General features: G+C 40.2%; 3 protein-coding genes across 4 annotated transcripts; 1 reads left to right on the top strand and 2 right to left on the bottom strand.

Moving 5' to 3' along the window:
- Positions 1 to 237: 237 nt before the first annotated feature.
- tiprl (TIP41, TOR signaling pathway regulator-like (S. cerevisiae)) lies at positions 238 to 5728 on the bottom strand. 2 transcript variants are annotated; one of them, XM_010737971.3, is made up of 8 exons: positions 5524 to 5728; positions 4389 to 4516; positions 2855 to 3034; positions 1802 to 1901; positions 1583 to 1714; positions 1334 to 1429; positions 1138 to 1200; positions 881 to 1012 (listed from the first exon to the last, which is right to left on the bottom strand). In XM_010737971.3, exons 2-8 carry the CDS (start codon positions 4511 to 4513, stop codon positions 881 to 883), a joined length of 828 nt encoding a protein of 275 aa, XP_010736273.2. In that variant the 5' UTR covers positions 4514 to 4516; positions 5524 to 5728. The 2 variants fall into 2 exon arrangements, with proteins under 2 accessions (XP_027129758.1, XP_010736273.2); XM_027273957.1 differs by lacking the exon at positions 5524 to 5728 and having other exon boundaries at positions 238 to 1012; positions 4389 to 4513.
- Positions 5729 to 5902: 174 nt separating this feature from the next.
- ska2 (spindle and kinetochore associated complex subunit 2) lies at positions 5903 to 12815 on the top strand. The gene is made up of 8 exons (XM_010737973.3): positions 5903 to 6007; positions 6094 to 6635; positions 8886 to 8978; positions 9375 to 9551; positions 10104 to 10178; positions 10753 to 10795; positions 10924 to 11050; positions 11320 to 12815. Exons 2-8 carry the CDS (start codon positions 6603 to 6605, stop codon positions 11444 to 11446), a joined length of 675 nt encoding a protein of 224 aa, XP_010736275.1. The 5' UTR covers positions 5903 to 6007; positions 6094 to 6602; the 3' UTR covers positions 11447 to 12815.
- A 1297-nt stretch (positions 12816 to 14112) lies between these two features.
- Positions 14113 to 19770, bottom strand: pdha1a (pyruvate dehydrogenase E1 subunit alpha 1a). The gene is made up of 11 exons (XM_010737974.3): positions 19604 to 19770; positions 18064 to 18132; positions 17808 to 17981; positions 17578 to 17704; positions 17394 to 17485; positions 16398 to 16490; positions 16115 to 16270; positions 15903 to 15974; positions 15749 to 15816; positions 15241 to 15349; positions 14113 to 15039 (listed from the first exon to the last, which is right to left on the bottom strand). Exons 1-11 carry the CDS (start codon positions 19649 to 19651, stop codon positions 14875 to 14877), a joined length of 1173 nt encoding a protein of 390 aa, XP_010736276.2. The 5' UTR covers positions 19652 to 19770; the 3' UTR covers positions 14113 to 14874.
- Between the last annotated feature and the right edge of the window lie 715 nt (positions 19771 to 20485).

The raw sequence follows: 20485 nt of genomic DNA, 5'->3' as shown, positions 1-20485 counted from the left end.
CCTACTGCAACATAAAAAAAAACCTAATTTGCGTCACTGCTGATGTTGTGAAACTAAACACAGGTCACAGGTTGATTTGCGTATCAACATTTGATTGGAATAACATAATGTGGGTTGAATGTTGCATTTATTTAAACATTATTATTGGTAGAAACACAGATTTTTGTTTAGTTTTACGCAGCTGAAGTAAACCATTGTGAACAGCCTTAAAAGAATCCATGAATAAAGGAAACAATCTATATTTGCACAAACAAATTTATTTGGCCATAATTGTAGACATATTCACAGAGATTCTGTTGTGTTTGACTTACAAATGGAAACAAAGTTTTGCACCTTCCATTAGTGGCCGTAAAAAATACAGTAGACATATTTACAGAAATTCTTGATGACTTTGACTTCAGAAAATACAGTGCTGTTTGTGTAGCTTTTTTTTTATTTATTTAATTTTTTTTACAAACACTGACATAACACTTTCAATATACTAATATTACAAGCATGGAAACAGCTACCCTTCCAAGACTTATGTTAAAAGGCAGATCAACTTGACCGTAAAAATGTATCATAAAACATAAATATGAACAAAGCCAGAAACTAGACCAAAGTAATTACAGGGGTTAAAGTTTAGTGATATTACAGAGCATCAAGCTGCACACTCAAACTTTCAACCTTTAAACTTTTCGAATTATCGAAGTCATGATGCAGTTTCCAGAACACGCCATCACAGTGGTCATATTTATATATATGACCACTGTGGCTGTTCTTGTGCACATTGTAAAGGGGAGATCTGTGGTTATGTTTCTATAATGTTACAGTTCTGGTTTAAGACTCATTCTCAGTTTTCATCATGCAACACATCAACGTGGATCTCGTAGTACACTGGTTACTGAAGGACTTCATTAACAGCTGTGTCAGGCTGCGTCAGAGGAAACTCCAGCTTCTCACACTCCGTCAGCTTCAGGGTTAAGTGCTGGGCGATCTCATTAGGATCGGTGTACAGTGCAGCGGGAACATTCTAAAGGAGAACGTTTAAATGACAATAAATTCAGTACATCGCAGAAAACTTACCATATTAATAATACATAAAATCAATTTCTGTAGTTGTGCTTTGTAGCACTTGTGTTACATGTCACAGCTCACCTTCAGTTCTGCTATTTTGCTTTCCCTCGTGCTGAACTCTCGTAGCATGTAATCCTTTCCAGCCTGGAATCAAACAAACAGATCATTACTCATCGCAGCCTTTACCATGGTGTGGATTAACATTTTAATACTATGGTTTGTTCACTATTAAAAAACATGCATCGCACTTTGTCCTAGCTAGAGGAAACCAACTTGCCTCGTGATACAGTCGTGTGTCATTTATTCTAATCAGCACTCCGTCCACTCGCAGGAAGAAACGCAGCAACAAGAAAAAACTGGTGGGCATCACCCTCTGCATCATCAACGAGACAAAGGGCGACGCGTTCAGAATATTGCAACATTATATAATGACAGACGCTGCCTCAGTAAAATAGTTACTGACTGCTCAAGGGAACTTTGTCTTACTCTTAAAATCTGTAAATCTTTACGTGAACACAGCACTTACAATTTTGACATTGATCATTGAGACTCCGTGGTCATGCAGCTCGTCCTCAAACAGCAGCACCTCATCAAAGAACATGATCTGTTCCCGAGCTTTCAGCTTCTCCAGGTCAATACGTTCTTCTGTCTTAGTCACCTTCAGAGAAACAATAGATTTGAATAAAACACATACGGAAAGCTGGTGATGATTCTGCGCTCCATTCCATTACTGAAAATAACTCACCTTCATCTGAATACCGTCTCCTATCAGAGTCCCTCTATAGTCTGTGGTGTATGTCCAGTCATATGGTCTCACCACCTCTTTGGAGTGTTCAGAGTCAAGTCTGGAAGAAGATCACAGATTCATGTTAACAATGCAGATGACATTCTCTAGGGATAGCTATGGTAGCCATGCTGTGAGCATTGAACTTTTAAAAAAATGTCAACAGTATCACCAGCAATGCAACCCCAGAGCATCACACCTCCTCCTCCATGCTTGAAGGTGGGAACCACACATGCAGATACCATCCATTCACCTTCTCTGTGTCTCACAAAGACACAGTGGTTGGAACAAAAATACTCAAAATTTTCTTTTCTCTTTACTTAGTTGAACACCTCTGAACTGATTTATCATGTATGTATATTTTTCTTATCTCATCTGTGTAATGGGAATGGTTCACTGGTAAGAGATCGATTAACAAGGCACAAAACCACTCATTACCTGGTGACAATCACACAAAGCACATCTGTTAACTGAAAATCATCCAGGTGATGACCTCACGAAGCTGACCGAGAATACAAAAAGTGTGCAAGGCTGTCATCAAAGAAAATGGTTAATACTTTGAAGAATCTAAAAAAAAAAGATAAAAATAAAATTCATCATAAGTTTTGAAGTCTTCAGCGTTAATCTGCAATATATAAAGAAATACAAGTGAATGAGAAATGTGTCCAAACTTTTGACAGGTACTTCTACATCTGTCATGTCATGTATCTGTAATGTCGTCACCCAAGACCTACCAAGGACAATGATGGTGCACTTCAACACCTCGATCATTAAGTCCATCCTCACCATCACCATCTGGTATGCTACAGCCTCTAAGGTCTCTACACCATCGGCCTCAATGTGCTACATTGAAGCACATCTTCTTTTGATAGAATCTGGATTCATTTAAAATGTTCTGCATACTTGTGAACTTGGTCGGCCAGTAATTTTGATAGTTTCAATATATAAAATATTCATTAAATAAACAATCCTCCAGTTGTGGTCTTGTGTAACACACTGTGATGCTTGTCTTGCCTGCTCTCCTGCCATTCCTGAGCACAGGCCACCTTGACGGCATCTTCCATGTTGTTGACTCTCTTAAGGGCATCGATGGCATTAAATTCGATGCCGTAGCCGTCTGTGTGTTGGATGCACAGGACATTGTCCCCAAACAGCATCTCTGGAAGGGAGGGCATGTTCATCTCCTCTGCTAACCTGGAAAGACAAACAGCAAACAGTTGCTTACTGGTGACAGCAAATCAAGCAAAAACTTCTGTATGTGGTTGGTTTTGTCTTAAATTGGTGAGTGTTTGCATCATTTGAGTCTTTTTCCACACAAGATGAGCAAATTTTGTGCAGTCTACATCAGTCAAGATGTATCTGCTGATATTTATACTTCTGTATTAAGTTTACTATTCAAAGAACCCTCAATAACTCAAAGCGGTATGCAACTGTAGCTTCATCACTCTTTTAGCTTATGGATATTATATGCAGTGTATAATTTAAGCATTAATATTATCTGAAGAAAACAGAGAAATAGAGTTTCATATGTTCTGCACCACCAACTGAATGCATGTAGGTTCTTGTGGTAATGGGACACAGCTCAACAGGTTTGCATATGACATATTCCTCAGCTAAATATAGTCAGGAAAATAATTAGTGAAGAAAATAATTACTCTGCCCAAAGCTGGTTAGGTGTGCATTATAAAATTAAAATGTCGATCTACCCAGGTTAAAAGAAAGTTTGTCACATTGCTTCCAAGTACACCCCTTTGGGCATGTGTTATTTTTGTTCTAATTTTAATCAAATATGAATTTTTAATGTTTTGCATATTCACATTTCGTTTCTATACAGCGTGTCAACATTTTTGGAAACAGGGTTGTAAAAAAACAAATGTTTCTCTGACAGACACAGTACAGTGTTTCCCTGATATTTATTCTGCAGTGACAGACCACCACTACAGAATTATGAGTGCTGCTAATATTTCACATTATCATTATTATCAATGGGATACTAATGATTTTCACTCGCCCACTGTCTTAAAACAAAGTGACTGTTCATGCCAGTGAAGTGGAGCAGTAAGTTATCCTGTCAACAATTCTATTTATCTATCTTACTTAAGTAATTAAGTAAATTAGGTGCAACTCTCTCTCTCGTTTTGGGCTGCATCATCTAAGCCAAATGAATTAATGTGGAGAGCATGAAAATAACTAAATGACTCTTTTTCCAGATCTAGGACCCCAGTGGACTTTATTTATTCTTAACCTGCTCTAGCTTTTCCAATATTTTGCACATTTATATAGTAATAATACAAATTAGAAAAATATAAAAATACATACAGTCTTCCACAAACTTCCACAAAAACCCTGAAATTTTAATCCTCTCTGTCACGGCAGTACCATGTTTTTTAACTCCACAACTGTAATCAGAGCATCTTATACACACTTGTGACTAGAATTAAAAATGTTGTTGTCATAGCTAAAAGCTTAACGCACCACAGGGGGGCCAACAAGAATAAGTTAGAAGACAACTGCACATCTGCTACCCACTACAAGAGGAACATCTCACCGTTCAATGTCTTTAGATTTCATGATGTGATTTCTGGCAGCAGTCACTTTCCATGGTCCAAAGGTGAAGTCCTGCTTACTGCTCTTGAAACCATGCGACATCATCGTAGACAGGGTGGTTAACATCAGCTGCAAAGGAGAGCATCAGGAGACTAAAGATTGGACCGACAGACCCAGAAGAACATTTCATCCTCCGGACTACTATGCTTTGTTAATCATTTAAAATATTCTGGTGAACCTTTGCACATTACCTGGCAAATATGTGCACATTCCTGCACAAAACTGGCTAATACCATAATGCCTTATTAATAACATTTTGAGGATGCTTTGCACTACAGAGGACGGCGAGCTTGAATGCCTCCGTGTGTCAAAGCAGCTGCACAGTCAGCAACACCAAACTAATGCAGAGAAGTGCAGGAGATGAACGAATCAGAAACAAACTGGTACAATGAGAAAACAGACGACTGGACGGGACCCCATGTCCCTTCTTATGTGCATCAGCATATTTTAGGTGGTCGGTGTACACTGTCTATGAAAATAAAAAGGTTTGCAGTTCTCCAGCCAGCACCAGCACCCTCCCACGAGCCAGGAGGGTGGCCAAAATGCATGTCTAGTGATGTGATCATATTAGATTTGATAGAATATAATCAAAGTACTATAGCTGATTAGGAAATAAGAGAGAAAAAAATACACTAATATAAGTGATCTATCCACCTGACTACACACACACACACACACACACACACACACACACACACACACACACACACACAATGTGTTAACGTTAGCTGGTTAGCTTGGTTACACCAGCATCCATTCACGTTAAGGCTGTCCAAACGTCTCCAGTGAATTAGTCAGGATAGAAACAGCTGCTTATTTTCCCCACATACAGTCTGTCTGGTCAAATAACTACCAAAAGCAGCTCGACATGTCTAGTTTCTGCAGCATGTGTTGACGCTGGCAGACATAGTAGTAAACTCCTCTCGTGTGATCACATGAATGAACTGCTTTCGCCTTCGCTCCGCCACATTTCTATTGGCCGCCTGGATGCTTAAACATAAAAACACAGCGAAACATAGAAGTCAGTCCAACTGTGCGTTGTGACGGACTTTAACAGAAAGAAAACATCTGTTTACCTTAGTGTTGTTGTGACCCGCTACCTGCCTGTCATGGAAGCTACTTGAGTGCGCCGGTGAAAACAGTCCCGTTAAAAGCTTGCTTACGCTCGAGCTATGGTTCCGCTATTTGTTCACGTGACAGTTTCCCGGGGTTACCGGAGCGAGAGGCTGTGGAACGATTGTCAAGACAACCGATAAAGTACATCAGTGTGTAGTGACGTCATGAAGAAGCAAGGTTTTTTTTTATAATTAACATGCGCTCACGCTCTCTCTGTAGTCTGCATCACGCCTGAATAAATAAATATTAATTAATTAATTGTTTTTTTTTTTATAATTCTTAGTTGTGGTTCAGACCATAGACATATATACATAGACGCCGCATTGAGCGCTGAATCGTTCGGGGACCTAAGCACACTAGACTTTTCGACCGGAGGCGGAGGCCTCGACTCTAAGGGGAGAAGGGGACTTGAGCAGGTTTTTCTCTCGCTCTGTGGTCTCTGAAGTAAATATTGGACTCGTTTTACACACAAGTCGCATGTCTCCTGAACATGTTGGCGCTAATATTTAGTTTCGTTTGGTTTTTTTCAGACGGACTCGTCAGGCAGAAAACAAACTTGTCCGTGACCTGTCTCAGTCTCAGCAGCAGCTGCAGGAAAATATTCTCGCGAGATCTGGCAAAACATAGCTCTTCTCTGTGTTGGTGCTGAATCGTCTGTCTGGTTTCACCCGATGTTATCTAAAACAACTTAATAGAGTAACTTTCTGAACCGTCTCTGATACAACACGAACTGTTCCGTCACACACACGGCGTTCACAAAACGAGAAGAAGGTGGCGAGGAGACCACGCCCACTTAGGGGACAGGAAACGTATTTTTTATTTTTTTTGAATCATATGTCAGTATATCACTGGCGGACCCTGTAGTGTGTTATCTTCTGTTCGAGAGGATCTTTGACCCTTTAGATAAACAAGCTTGCAACGCAGCCGAGGTGACAATAAATAAACAAATAAGAAGAGCCGAGAGGCTGACCAATCAGATATCCCCGTCCCTGACAGCTGGCCAATCACAGAGCGCGCATCGGACTGAAAACTATTCAACATGGAGGCAACAGTTGAAAAGCTCGAAGCGATGGTAAGCAGTGTGAAAGTATTGTATTTTTACGCGTTTTCCTTTTTCTCAGACTGCTCCTGTCATTATTGAACGACTCCAGAGACAGTCTGCGGCTCATGTGTTATCCTTGAGTTATTCATACGGCATTGCCTATCGCAGTGGGAGCAGTCAGGTCTTCGTATCAGCACACAATTCAAATTCCTTTGCGCCATCGAGAGGGCGTCTCTGCGTAACGTTACTGCTGCAACACCAAATATCATCCAGCAAACTGTTACCATGAGAGCAGCGGCCACTGCCTCAGCATGAGACCAGTTCAGACGTAGTGTTTCTAAAAACGGCCTCTGTCTGTCGACACACATTGCTGCAGTTGCGTTTTTCCAAAGCATTTCCGGTAAATGGCATCATAAGATGCGAGCAGCACAGCTAGCCACAGGCTGACATGCAGCTTCTCCTAAAGGAAACAAACGTTATCCCGGACATGTCTGCTTCACACATCTGAATGAAGGCTCATATTCCTTTGTAACAGCGGAGACGTGCTTTGAGAGAATTTATGAATGCTGTAAAATGCCAACAGGGAATGTGAGTGGACAGATGATAAAGAGGGTTCAATAAACAGGTGCAATGTTTGAGTTTCTGATGTGCAAAATATGGTCAGATCATCTTCCAGATTGTAATCATCAGAGCACTGAAATGCTGAGATCAGCGTATTTTGCTGAAGAACGATTGTCTTGGTTAAGCATTCATTTTTTTGAACTTACAAAATTGTCCTGCAAGCAGTAAAATCTAACCTGCCAGCTTATTTTGAGTGTGTGTGGTGCTGAAACAGATGTCTACAAAACGATACCTACAAAACCATTTCCTCCTTTTGAATTTTGCTTATAAACTAAATCAGTGTTTTATTTTAGATCAATTTATATCTTTTCTGTTTATAATCAGTTCAGCAGAGCTGTGGGGGATATATATATATATATATATATATATATATATATATATTACATATAGATATAGATATAGATATATATAAGGGTCGTATATGTACAGGACATACAGAGTATTGAAATTTCGCTTCCCTCTTATCCCGTGCAAACAGCATAAACATGACATATAAAATATAAGTAAAAGATGTAAAAAAAAATATACAAATCTAAAAATATATACAAACTGAAGAATCCGTGTGGCAATATGGCACAGTGTAAAGTAAACAGAATTATCAGTATAAATTACAGTGCAAAGTATGGCAAAAAACTTGCCATACTTTGCACTGCACAGCCAACTCTGACATATTTCTTTTTTTGATTCTGTGAGAGTTGGCTGTGCAGTGCAAAGTATTGCAAGTTTTTTCAAGTTCAGTATATATACTGTGTGACTATACGACCATTAAAAAGTGAATTAATACTTGAAAGTATACTTGTAAGTGCTGATGCCAATAGAAATCCTAATAAACACAATAAAATGCTCACTATATCACAAGTCCAGCCTTTGGCTAAGCTAGTCCACTGTCTGTCCAGTGCCCTTTGACCCTGCGTGAAAAAGGCGTGCATCGTTAAAAAAAAAGGGCATTGACCACAAATAGTTACAAGTGAAGGAAATGCTTCAGCTGTTGGCAGATGCTCTGACTTCATTGCACTACTGTATCAGACAGCTAGCAGTGCAATAGTATTGTCAAAGCATCTGAAAACTGCATAGACCAGGTGCACTGACTACTTTATCGAGTCAAGTGGACATGATAGGTGGACCGTGGCGTGGTCTGACGGGGGTCGGTGAGACTGCACAGGTTGTGGTTCGATTTCCAGCTACTCCAGTCTGCATGTCCAAGTGTCTTCTTGGGCAAGATACTAAACCCCACAAGGCTGTGCCAGCAGTGTGTGAATGTGTACGAATGGTTGGTATAAATGTGAATTACATTGTTTATTTTGCTTGTTCAGAACAGCTTTAAACAATAATTGATAGATTACTATCTAATTGCTCATACTAAGTCATACTTAGTTGGTACAGGATTTCCTAAAAATGAGCCTCATTAAGAAGTAGGTAGGGCTTAACAGCTATTCTCCTTTAATGCATCAGACTTCTGGTAATCTTTAAGCAGATACTTCCTGATTTTTAGCAATCATTTTGCCAGTTTTAGGCTGTTTTATTAGACTGTCTTTGTACAGCTGCTTGTGACGTGATGTAAAACCTCTCTAGAAAAAAAACGAGACCTACTGAGCAGAAGAAAGCAAGGCATGTGTGGCAATGTACTATCAAAGTGTAAAGCTGAGAGTGTTTTTGCAGTTCCTGAAGTCGGAGGCAGACCTGGAATACATCGAGAAGCGGCTGAAGCTGGACTTCATCAACAGCACTGCAGAGAATGGATGTCCCGCTGAGGTAGTAACTCTACACATTTTCACACAGCTAAAGACAGGACCAATTTAACACCATCTGCAGTCTACATGACATTCAGTAGCTACTGTAGTTCAGATGTAGTCTATTATATTATAGTCCAGTATATTACTTTTATTGTTAAGTGCAAAAAATGAAAGCACAAATCATTGTTTGTATAACTGGTCTCCTAATTAATACAGCTGGAAAGATTATACTACTGATACTTCTGATTGCCCTTGAAAGATTTCATCATTCCCAATATTGGAAATTCTATATTTTCTACCTTCTATTTAAGTGAGATCATTTGAGCCTAGTTTTGCAGCAGAGTCCTGTTGCAACTAAAGCCGGATGCTTTATTGTTGAGTCTGTACAGGCTAATGATTGACCCTGTGCCTGCAGGAGAACCCGGCAGTGATGCTGGAGACCCTGAGGTCCATCAAGGCCAAACACACAGCGCTGTGCGCTCAGGTGACGGAGATCGCAGCCGCACAGAAAGAGTCCATGGACTCCATCAGGAACAACCTCGGCAGTGTCATGGGGCTGATCCAACACTTCCAGGAGACTACTGACGTGGAGGTACACTCACAAACCGTACACTCGCTGCTTAAACACCACCTTATGTACTCATATTATATGCTGAGGAAATCACTGTGGGAGTATTCTAAAGCTTTTGAATGTCAGACAGTTGTTTGGTCGACTTTCACTGCAATTATAATGCCCCCCAGACCTGGACATGAACCTTTTTCATACATGCACATGCAACGATTAGACAATTTTACATGTCTGGGTCATATTTCAGTCAGCACAGCAACATTCTGTACGAGGTCAGACCAAAGGATGATTTCTCAGAGGTGGCGACAGCCCCTCAACTTTCTTTTGCTTTGGTCAGTTTACTGTAAACACACAAACCAATTAAAAGTGCAGTTCCAGCAGAAGCAAATAGCTTCCAATGGGGAAAAAATAAATACCCAAAGCATGTACATGTACATTGTGCTTAGAATGACTTTAAACGTTGCACTTAAACACATGACAGAACTTTTACCAAAAAAAATTGTAATTAGGATTTCAACACCAGCGTTCTACAGGCATTCTTCATGTTCATGCTCTGTCTTTGTTGACGTGCTGCAGGTTCAGCCACCGACAGAGTCAGTGCAAGAGTCCGCAGAGCTCCTGGGTTCAGCTTGCATTAAGACCACATCAGAGGTAAGACCCAATCAGCAGCCAGGAACCTTTTATGTTCATTGCTAGACCTTTGCTACACTTCCTTGACTGCCTCACAACAAAAGCCCCCCAGTGGATCAAAGATGGCAAGCTCAAATTCACAGTATGTCTTTGGTAGGCAACAACTTCACAGCTCAGCAGATCTGAGTCCAACAAGGGTACTATTTGTAAGACAAAGGCCACATCAGGAATGTAGGAGTGAAACTAGATCACCAGAGCTGCAGAACTACAGCAAACTACTAACCACTAACAACCTTGGTTTACTGAGGGAAGGTTCACTGAGCAGGCATGCTCTGTCCCGAGAATGCTCAAACATTTTCACTGCAGTTACCAGAAAAAGTGAAGTGGTATCTCTAAGAGAGAGTGGAATATATCACAATCTGCCCACCAGTAAACAATCAGGTGTCAATTCCTGATACTGATACTCAATATGCTAGTTAGAAATGAAATAAATAAATATTGTTACATAGTACATAGAATGCTTCAAATAGCTTCCACTGATCTGTGATCAGCTGCTGTTGTTGGTAGCTAAACCTGTTTTCTTGTTCTTTTTTAGGTGTCTTCTGCGGTTGCAGATTCTTGCCAACAGCAGCCATCGAGTGAGTCTGTTATAGTGCCAAATTATGACAAGTTACATGATGACACACGTCATTTAGACTGTACTTTGTATAGTATTTACAGATTCTGTTTAACTCCATTACTGACGTCTCCATCCGTGTGTCCACAGGCTGCGAGTATGAGGAGCTGAGTGAAGCGACGTTTGAGGGGGTTCCTCTCAGCATACGCTCCAACGTTAAGCTGGATGACCTCAATGTGTTCTACCAGCAGCTGCAGCAGCACTTCAGCAAAGACAGGTTGGAGATGAACTGCAAGAAGCCTGATTTCACACTGTTATACACACAGTTATAAAAGGATTTCATTAGACTCTTATTTGCCTGATGCAACTTGGAACCAGGTTAGAAATGTTGAACAGGACTGATGTTCATGCTTGATGCTCATGTATGCATTTGAGTCCATCTGATTACTGTCAACATGAACAGGGACCCTACTGCATCATTTGATTTAAAGTATTAAAATGATAAGCTATTACATCAGAAGGAATGTTTCTTCTTGTCCTCTGCAGTGGCTCCCTTAGTGCACAGAAGATGAAGCAGTTGAAGATGAAGGTGAGCAATGCCAAGCTCAAGGTCCTGCAGCACCTCTCTTTAGTCAAGATGGACAAGAAAGGCAACATTCGTCTCGCGATGTGAGGTGGATCAACAGCTGGGGAGACTGCTGACGGTTGACTGTGGGTTCTGCTCTACCACCTGTTCCACATGACCTGGAATATGGAAGGTGAACTTACTGAAGGACCAGACTGGAGAGGCTCTGGGGCCATGGTCAGACACATGACATAAGTCAAATTTTCAGTCCGGATGTTGTTGTTTACTGTTGCAGTTTAAATCCACAAGCGATGCATATTTGAACACTATAGGTCATATTTGTCTTATTTATATGTATCTTAACCTTCTGTACCACCTGCCATCTCAATGTGCTTTCGGTAAGGTTCAGTACACACTTGGCAAAGATACAAGGAGAAGATTGATCACCATATTGTTTTTCTAATAAAACTGGATACTCTGGGACATTAAGTCATCTGAAGAGTAACTTAACAGCAGGCTGGAAATCTGAGTGCTGCTGCCCTCTCTAGTTCAAAGTTTCAAGCCGGTTTCACCTCTGACTCTGTTGAATCTAACAACAATACCCAACAGTCACATCACATAGTTCTGTCACAGTAAACAAAAATGATCAGGGTGTGTCAAGTTACTCTTTTACTAGATAAATGATCAAAGTGTGGACCGAAAACGACTGTCATTTGTCTGCCACAGCCCGACTTTGCCCACATTCAAGCTCACATTATTTACTTACTCTTCAAATAGATCTATCCCAAGGAATAAGAAATCATACTTCTATTTTAAACACGGGTATCGGCACAAATTTTCATAAGCCAGCCATAGGTACGTGTTTACTGCGAGTATATTTTCACACAAGTGACGGTTTAGTAACTCTACAACAAATTATTCAAACTGTTTGACTTGATAAATGCATGGACGTCTGGTGCTGTCAATTCTTGATAAATATCTATACAAATTATATTTTGTGTAGTATTTTGGTACTACACAGCTGTTCAGTTGGCGTCGATCAGTCAATGTGCTAGTCAGTTCGATATTGTTAATGGGCATTGACTAATGTAGTTTCTAACAATATTGATTGTTCATGTCCGTATGTTCAGAATGTTCTCGACATGAGACGATAAATGTTGAAGAAGCATTTACCTCTTAAAGAAAGCTCCATGGCTGTCAGAGGAAAGCAAAGTTCTCTAAATGGAGGGATGGACTGCCTGCTTTAAAATCAGATGGTGTCTTTGTATTTCATCCTGAAACAGCACAATGTAAAAATAAAATTGTTTGTGTTTTGTTTGTTCTCATTAAGGCCGTATTCTTCATTATGGTTTTAAAATGAAACAATGACTCGACTGGACTTTTAGCCTGGGTTCTGCCTGCTGCACACAAAATGATCTGTGTACATCAGAATGACTTCAGGACATGTTTAAATAAATGATCTAATAATTCAAATGATTACAGCTCTGACGTTAATCATTAATTCACAGCTTAATTAAAATACAGGAGCTATAATTATTCACCACCTTGTGTAATGACCATGTACAAAAACAACTGCTCTGTTTTCAGTGGTGGCCAGTCATCACTCGAGTGGACTCTGGATGGGATTTTAATTCAAGTCAGTTCAAAACCAGTTCATTGAGTTAGATGTGTCAAACTCAAGGCCTGTGTGTTTTTTTTTTAGAAACAATTACAGTTGGTGGATTACAATCTGCAACATCACTACTAAGTCCTACACACTTTGACCTTTAAAACCGACCCTACTAATACTTTAATTAAGAACGCTCTGTAGACTGAACAAAATTATAAGTTGTGTGCTAATAGAAGTGGAAATAGGAGGGAAACCTGGGTGCTTTCAAAAAGTCCTTGAGTCTTGGCATACAGTCTTTACAGCACAATATAGAAAACAAAGGCAATAACCTGATATAGTTTGATTATTTGATTTATCTAAGTCACACTGCTAAACCCATATTAGCCTTTTCTAACCATTGGGATGCATTTTAACATCCTTTAATGGGAGCTAACACGTTACCCTTTCCAGGCATTTCCAGTTGTATTATGACAGGTAACGTAAGATGGAGGAGGTAAGAGCACCAACCAGGCAGCAGAGGGAGTATTGAGAGTGTAGCATCATCCACTTTGTATACTGTGAGCTGCTGTAACACGTGTGAGATGAATGAAGTCTGTCTTAGCTAGTCTTAGCTTGTGTATTGACATTTTAAATGGTCTTTTTATTTGGCTAGATCATTTTTACATTATGGAGAAAAGACCCTTCTCTTGTGGTACCCTTTAAAAGGTTACAAGCAGTGTTACAATGTTCATAAATATTGCTACTTATACTGCTAGCAGTATATCTTAATATGCAAGCCAACCCGCCACCCGATGTGTCAATGCAAACATTTTTTCCACAATAACGTGTTACATGACAAGAAAACACTGAAAATGAAAGAAATTCAAAAGCACGTATGCATCTCTGCACATCTGAGTAAATACAGCAGTACTGAGATGGTGCAGTGTGTGCTCATTTTGACTTTTTATCCAAATGTTTAGGATAATAAATATCCTCACACATGTACATGAGAAGTTGAAGAACTCAAAGTTTATGAAAATGAAGTTTGTGTGTTAAATTCAAAAAGGCACCCAAACAGCTGAGTATCTGAAAAATAACCAGAAAGGCGAACAAACCTGAACAATTCTTCAAACATTTTTTTTTTTTTTTTGCTCAGCTTGGAAAGAAACACAAGATTTGCCACACATGTTTGGTTTGGCAGGATACCTTTCCCGTGGTATCTTTACTCTCTTTTATATATTTAATGTTGCACCAACAGTATTTACCCAATGCCTCTGATGGCATCTTTGTAACAAGGGAATATATTTATAAAAAGGTAACAACTATTCAACTCAAACTGACTGGTTTACCATGTACACTTCAGTTTCAAGAGTACAAAGCAGAGGTCAGACAGTCTTTGAGATGAACAGCGACCTCAGAAGTGACCAGACAATTATCAAACGAGCAAATTTACAATCTTAAATATCATCACTTGGGGCCAGATTTACAAAACCGTCTGAAGATAAATACTTTATATTAAGAGAATCCAATAAGCTTGAAATACATCCATCTAAAACAACATACAGGTATTAATGTATATCTCCTATATCCTCCTCCTACTTCATTCATGAGATAAAGAAAGTAATCCACTAACATCAATGATGGTAACCTAAGCTCTGATATTTCGGAGTGTGTCTGGTGTCTGTATGCACACACCGACAGGAGTGATGTAACAAACATTTCAAATCAGACTTTACAGTATTTTATGCTTTAGTGTTCTTGTACATTGTGTTACTTTTATTCTCAGAACACCTTTGTGAATACGGTCCCTGCTGTTCAAATGTTCAGAAATAAATTTACTTGTTGATTCTTCTTGAGTCTGAGGCACCAGTTGATGGTACATTTGACGTGTGTATGCAAGTGTAGGGGTAGGAAGGGGTTAATATATAATAGGGTGGATGAAAAATGTTTAGCTAACGGACTTCAGCTTGGTCCACGGGTTTGTGCCGCGCACCTCCAGGGGTGGATTGTTGTAAAAGATGTGGTTGCACAATTCCTCCAGTTGGGGTTCAGGATCTGTGGTGGCGAACTGAGCAGCATCTTCGATTTCTTTCCTAACTTCCACATCAATCTCCTGCAACACAGGTCAGAAAAAGTATAAGTGTGTTTGTTGAGAGCCCAGCTCAACTCACCACAGCACAAATACAAGACCAATTTTTCGGTCTTGTCTCAGTTTCAGATAAAGAGGACTCTGCATTTTAGTTCAAGACCAGTCAAGACCACAACTCTGTGGATATCACTTAATTGCGTGTACATTGATTTATTTGAGAAATACCTTGAGCTCCTCCACGCTGGCCATGTTGTTGCTGAGCATGCGATCCTTCAGCAAGGAGATGGGGTCACTCTTACCACGGACCTCCTGGATCTCTTCACGTGTACGGTAGCTAAAAAGGGAGAGATTGGTGCAGGGATTTACTAATAATTTGTTTTTCTTATGGATTTGAAATTTCTGATCACCAGTTCTACATTATTTCACTATAAACGTGGAGGAAACTGATTTGAAACTGACAGCCATATTAGTGTCTGTATTTAGTCAATTGGTCTGGGTGTTGTAAAGCCACTACAGCAAGAGTGCATGAAGACTACTGTGGGACTGCAGCATAAGAGGATGAGGAGGAGAATATGTGAACATGAGGTTATTAATTTAGAAAAATGACTAATAAATCAATTAAAAAGAGCTTTAAAGACAATCAAGAAAATAGTTACAGTATCTGTAGTAAGTATAGTAAACTTATGCAGTGAATGTGTAAAAATTGTAACAAAAGGTCAGGATGAAGATGTACCTGACGCCAGGATCACTCATACTGTGTCCGTGATAGCGGTAGGTCTGCAGCTCCATGAGAATGGGGCCCTGTTGAAACATTGGCCAAATATAATTTAGCTGAGGAAATGACAGCCACATTTTTTGCTTCATATAATTCAGTGCCTTTAACTCACCTTCCCAGATCGGCAGTGTTCAGCAGCAAACCTGGTTGCTTCCCGAACACACAGAACATCCATCCCATCCACCTGGACACAAAAACAACATCCCAGAGTTCAACGTATGTGTGCATTTATGAATGATTGTACGGTCTCATCAGTGGAAGTAACACAGTTTTTGCTACAGTAAGGGCGTAATATGGCTTTAATAATTGACGTGAGAACTGTACCCGCAAACCGGGAATGAAGTCTCCTCTCTTGTAGTAGTCGGTGCTGGCAGCAGCTCGCTCCACTGACGTTCCCATGCCGTACCTGTTGTTCTCACAGACAAAGATGGCGGGCAGCTTCCAAAGCGCTGCCATGTTGTACGTTTCAAAAATCTGACCCTGTGAAATACACACAGCACACAAAGCTCAGCTACAGGACGTCTGAGACAAAAGTAGAGAAGCAGACTGCTGAACTTATCCAACAATATGTTGCTGGATTTGAACCTCAGTGTTTTCTGTACCATACCTGGTTGGCAGCACCGTCACCATAGAGAGAGACACACAGCTCATTGTTGCCCATATACTTGCAGGCCAGAGCCACACCAGCACCAAGGGGAACCTGTGGACAAGTAAGAGAGATGCCTTAGGTCACATTCTACCAATCTTAATGTACAACGCATTTAAAAAACACGACAAGAAGCAGCTTTATGAAGCACAGAGTCTCATGTGGATACAGAGATCACACATTTTCCACTGGGTTCGTCAGCTGAAGGGTTGTATCTTTCCAATGAGGTTGTAGCTGTTAACATTAGGCAGAGGTAGCACGCTCTCTGTGGAAAGACCAGTGATCCCTGCCAATGTGAGGAGAGGGAGACGAGGATGCAGAGCTGAGTCTAAGCGGCAGGAGCGGAACGGAAAAGCCATTTGTACTGTCTGTTATTGGGGAATGTAAAAATCTCTCCCTAATTAGATGGAGGCACTGACGGCACTAACCAGCCTACAGAGGGAGTATAGAGAGTGTAGCATCACAGCAACATGGCTGAATTAACTCACTTCGGACTTGCTGCTAACTCTGGCCGGCTTTCAACTCGTGAGAGTGGACAGCTGAAGACAGACAGGAAAGGAAACGTCTGTGGACCATAGGCCGGTGTCAAAAATGAGTCGCTGCAGGAAGGACTCAGCCTTTTGGACGTGGGGAGCTCATGCTACCAGCCACCAGGACGCCCTTATTAAATTATTTATTTATGAGTCATTTTCTTATCCACCTTGTATACTGTGAGCTGCAGTAACAAGTGCATTTCCTTGGTGTGGGATCAATGAAGTCTGTCTTATCTTATGTAGATTTGTGTTTACACTAAACCCAACATGTGACAGCACGTGCCAATCTCTCTATCAAGCCTTTCTAAAACAACTAAAAAGAATTCATACACCATGTAGTATGACGAAAAAAACGACTGATTCATTGACCAGGTTTTAAAATTACAGCAGACTGTATCCTGACTATCAGACTTTGGTGATATACCTGAGCTCCGACAATTCCATTTCCTCCATAGAAGTTCTTACAGTACATGTGCATAGAGCCTCCTTTGCCTTTTGCAATACCTCCTCTTCTGCCTGTAAAAAAAAAAAACGTGAGGATTAGAGAGCTAAGGTGAAATAAAAACAAGAAAAATCTATAATGATTGAAAATGATCGACTAGACTCACCAGTGAGCTCAGCCATGATCTCCTTCACGGTCCCTCCTCTGGTGTAAGTGTAGCCGTGAGCGCGGTATGCGGTGATCAGGTGGTCTGACAGATTAATTGCTGCTTCAATACCAACTGCACAGGCCTCCTACAGGGAGAAAACAAACAAGCTTGAGATGAAGTCAAACATTTTTTATGTTTACCTATCAGTAGTAGTGATATTCTTCCTGCAGAATTTGAGTGCACTCCACCTGTCCATCATACAAGTGGCAGAATCCTCGAATGATCTTCTGCTTATACAGCTGATCTGCCTTCAGCTCCATACGCCTCATGGTCTGCATGGTGCGGTAGTACTGCAGACCCTCCTCACGGGTCATGACCACCTCAGTGGCCGGGGCCTCGTCCAGCTTGTGGGTGTCACATTTCTAGGAAGAAAGAATATACCCACAATAACACACACTGTACATGACATACATACATACATCGATCAGCTTGGCAGAAGCTCACCTTTATTTCAAACGAAGCCTGTGCTGTGAAGTCAGCATACGTGCGCGCTGACATGACCGCTGCAACTCCCTGCCATGGGAGAGGAGGAGGTTTAAAAACTCAGCTCAACTGCATTTATTTATATAGCATCTTTCATGCAGAGATGCAACCCAAAGTGCTTCACAGAGCAGAATAAAGACAACACCGAACAGTTCTTTAGGCAACAGAACAGTTGCATAAAAGCTAAAAAAAATACAACAAAAATAAAAAGCATAAATCTACAACAATAAAACAAAGAAAAAGTCAATTAAAAACTAGCTGCATAAAAATGGAAAACCAAAATAACAGACAAAAACGGCAACAATAAAAGAAAGTAAATGTTGATAGGCACAGGAGATGAAAACTAAAACAAGGAATGATCAGGACCTAGAAACTCAGCAGTGAACGGCGAGGGACCTTAAGTAAAAACCAGGCTAAAAAGAGAAGTCTTAAAGGTTCAGTGTGTAGAATTTAGTTGCATCTAGTGGTGTAATCGCTGCATTGCAATCTCCTCACATCACCCTCACCTTCCTGGTATAAAAGAGAAACAACACTTGAAAGGCCCTGTCCAGAGTCAGTATTTAGTTTGTCTGTTCTGGGCTACTGTAGAAACATGCTGTTTCAACATGGCGGCCTCCATGAAAGAGGACCCCCCCTCCCACTGTAGATAAAAAAAAAAAAAGGATAATTTTTCAAGTAACAAATCGACACCTTCTTAAAATAATCGCCTAAGTCATTTTTTTCAGATTTTTCAGGAAACACAAAAAACCGAACCATTTATTAAATATACAATATTTACAAACAATTTTATTCAAAACAACTATAACAACAGATGCTTAACTGAGGATATAGGCAATTTTACCAGAGGTGGCCAGCATCATGAGGAGATGATTTAGGCAAAAAATTGTAAAAAAGTGACTTAGGCGATTATTTTAAGAGGGTGACGAAATATAAAAAGTTTTTTATTTATTTATTTGTTTTCATTTACATGCATAAAAAAAAACATATTGATTATATTCCATGTCTGCCTTATTCTGAAAATTGTACACACTGTACCTTTAAGTTTCTTTTAACCCGTACAGAAATAAAACAGGTTTTTAATTCTGATACAATTTGAAATGTTTCTAACGGAAAGCCAAAATGGCACCTGAGCTTCAGTGTTAAAACCAAAACAGTGCTGATTTTTAAAAATATATATATAAACATGCTATCCGGGCCTAAAAATGTGCTACTATTCTGTCAGATATAATGTTTGAGTGGCCAACAGAGCAGACATGAAGTGACAGACAGTCTTCACTATATAAAGCTCAGGTATGTTTTACAGGAGCGAGTCAGAGCAGTCATGAACACTGTGCAGACTTTAGCTGTGTTAGCTGTAATAGCTGTGTCTCGGCCTCACAAGGTCAGCACAGCGCTGACAGTCTCTGTGTGTGTGTGTGTGTGTGTGTGTGTGTGTGTGCGTGTGTGTGTGTGTGTGTGTGTTAGAAGAAGACCGAGCGCACGTTCACATTAGTGTACTTACATTTCTCTGGACGCCGGCTCTCACCACATTAGAGATATTGGACAGCATCTTTCCTGAGCTAGCTCACTCACAGCACGGCACGGCACGGCACGGCACCGTCCTTCAGTCAGCCTCCGTCCTTCCGGTTCCCTCCGCGCGCTCTTCGTCTTCGCTGGCGTCAGTAACGGCAGCACGCGCGCTGCTGCTGCCGCCCCGTGACAGTTTGTTGCCACTACCTGTCCTCCATGAAAGATTTCCATTCATATTTTCATCTTTTTTACACACAGATGCTGTCATATTTATCCTATCCAGTGGTTAAATTGGCTTTTGTAAGGAGGAGGTCAATATCTCTCTGTATTTACCTCGCACCATGGGTTTAAATGTAAATGTACTTTATTTATACAGCCCTTTACAACAGTCCTTTCGGTGTACCAAAGTGCTTTACAGTAGATAATAAATAACGAGAACAATAGGTAAAAAACAAACAAAATAAAAACAATAAAAACAATAAAATAACACATATTTTTTAAATTTATAAGCTACTTATTTATATCTCACATCAATTCACATATTGGGTAACTTATTTACCCTACATTTCACCATCAATCTACATTGCAATTTGTGAAACGTATTCACAATATAAACCATCAATTCACATATTAACAATACTTATTTACATCCCATCAATTTACACTATAATTTGCATGACTTATTTACATCTCACACAATAGATCTACATCGAATCATCAAATCAGTTGTTTGCTAAACGTTCTTACATGTCACAACATCAAAATATAAACAGTCGCCAGTCGTTACAATTCATTTAACAACTTTCCAAATAGGACTTACAAGCGGATTCAATAATGAAGCTCTGGCACAGCGCTCTGGAAACAGCGATGAGTG

Source organism: Larimichthys crocea, chromosome XXII, assembly GCF_000972845.2.
Source record: "Larimichthys crocea isolate SSNF chromosome XXII, L_crocea_2.0, whole genome shotgun sequence".
NCBI classification, from domain to species: domain Eukaryota; kingdom Metazoa; phylum Chordata; class Actinopteri; family Sciaenidae; genus Larimichthys; species Larimichthys crocea.
Note: the sequence above shows the minus strand (reverse complement) of the source record. Positions and strands in the feature narration are given on the sequence as shown.

Bases quoted from the DNA above. Each gene is read 5' to 3' on its own strand.
- tiprl (XM_010737971.3), bottom strand. From the start codon at position 4,513: ATGTTAACCACCCTGTCTACGATGATGTCGCATGGTTTCAAGAGCAGT. The intron at 1,715-1,801 runs GTGAGTTATTTT...GTTTCTCTGAAG, and splicing joins GAGACGGTATTCAGATGAAG to GTGACTAAGACAGAAGAACG. The intron at 1,013-1,137 runs GTGAGCTGTGAC...GTTCTCCTTTAG, and splicing joins GCAAAATAGCAGAACTGAAG to AATGTTCCCGCTGCACTGTA.
- ska2 (XM_010737973.3), top strand. From the start codon at position 6,603: ATGGAGGCAACAGTTGAAAAGCTCGAAGCGATG. The intron at 6,636-8,885 runs GTAAGCAGTGTG...GTGTTTTTGCAG, and splicing joins TTGAAAAGCTCGAAGCGATG to TTCCTGAAGTCGGAGGCAGA. The intron at 10,179-10,752 runs GTAAGACCCAAT...GTTCTTTTTTAG, and splicing joins GCATTAAGACCACATCAGAG to GTGTCTTCTGCGGTTGCAGA.
- pdha1a (XM_010737974.3), bottom strand. From the start codon at position 19,651: ATGCTGTCCAATATCTCTAATGTGGTGAGAGCCGGCGTCCAGAGAAAT. The intron at 17,982-18,063 runs GTGAGCTTCTGC...CTTTCTTCCTAG, and splicing joins AGGCTTCGTTTGAAATAAAG to AAATGTGACACCCACAAGCT. The intron at 15,975-16,114 runs GTACAGTTCTCA...TTTTGTGTCCAG, and splicing joins ACTTCATTCCCGGTTTGCGG to GTGGATGGGATGGATGTTCT.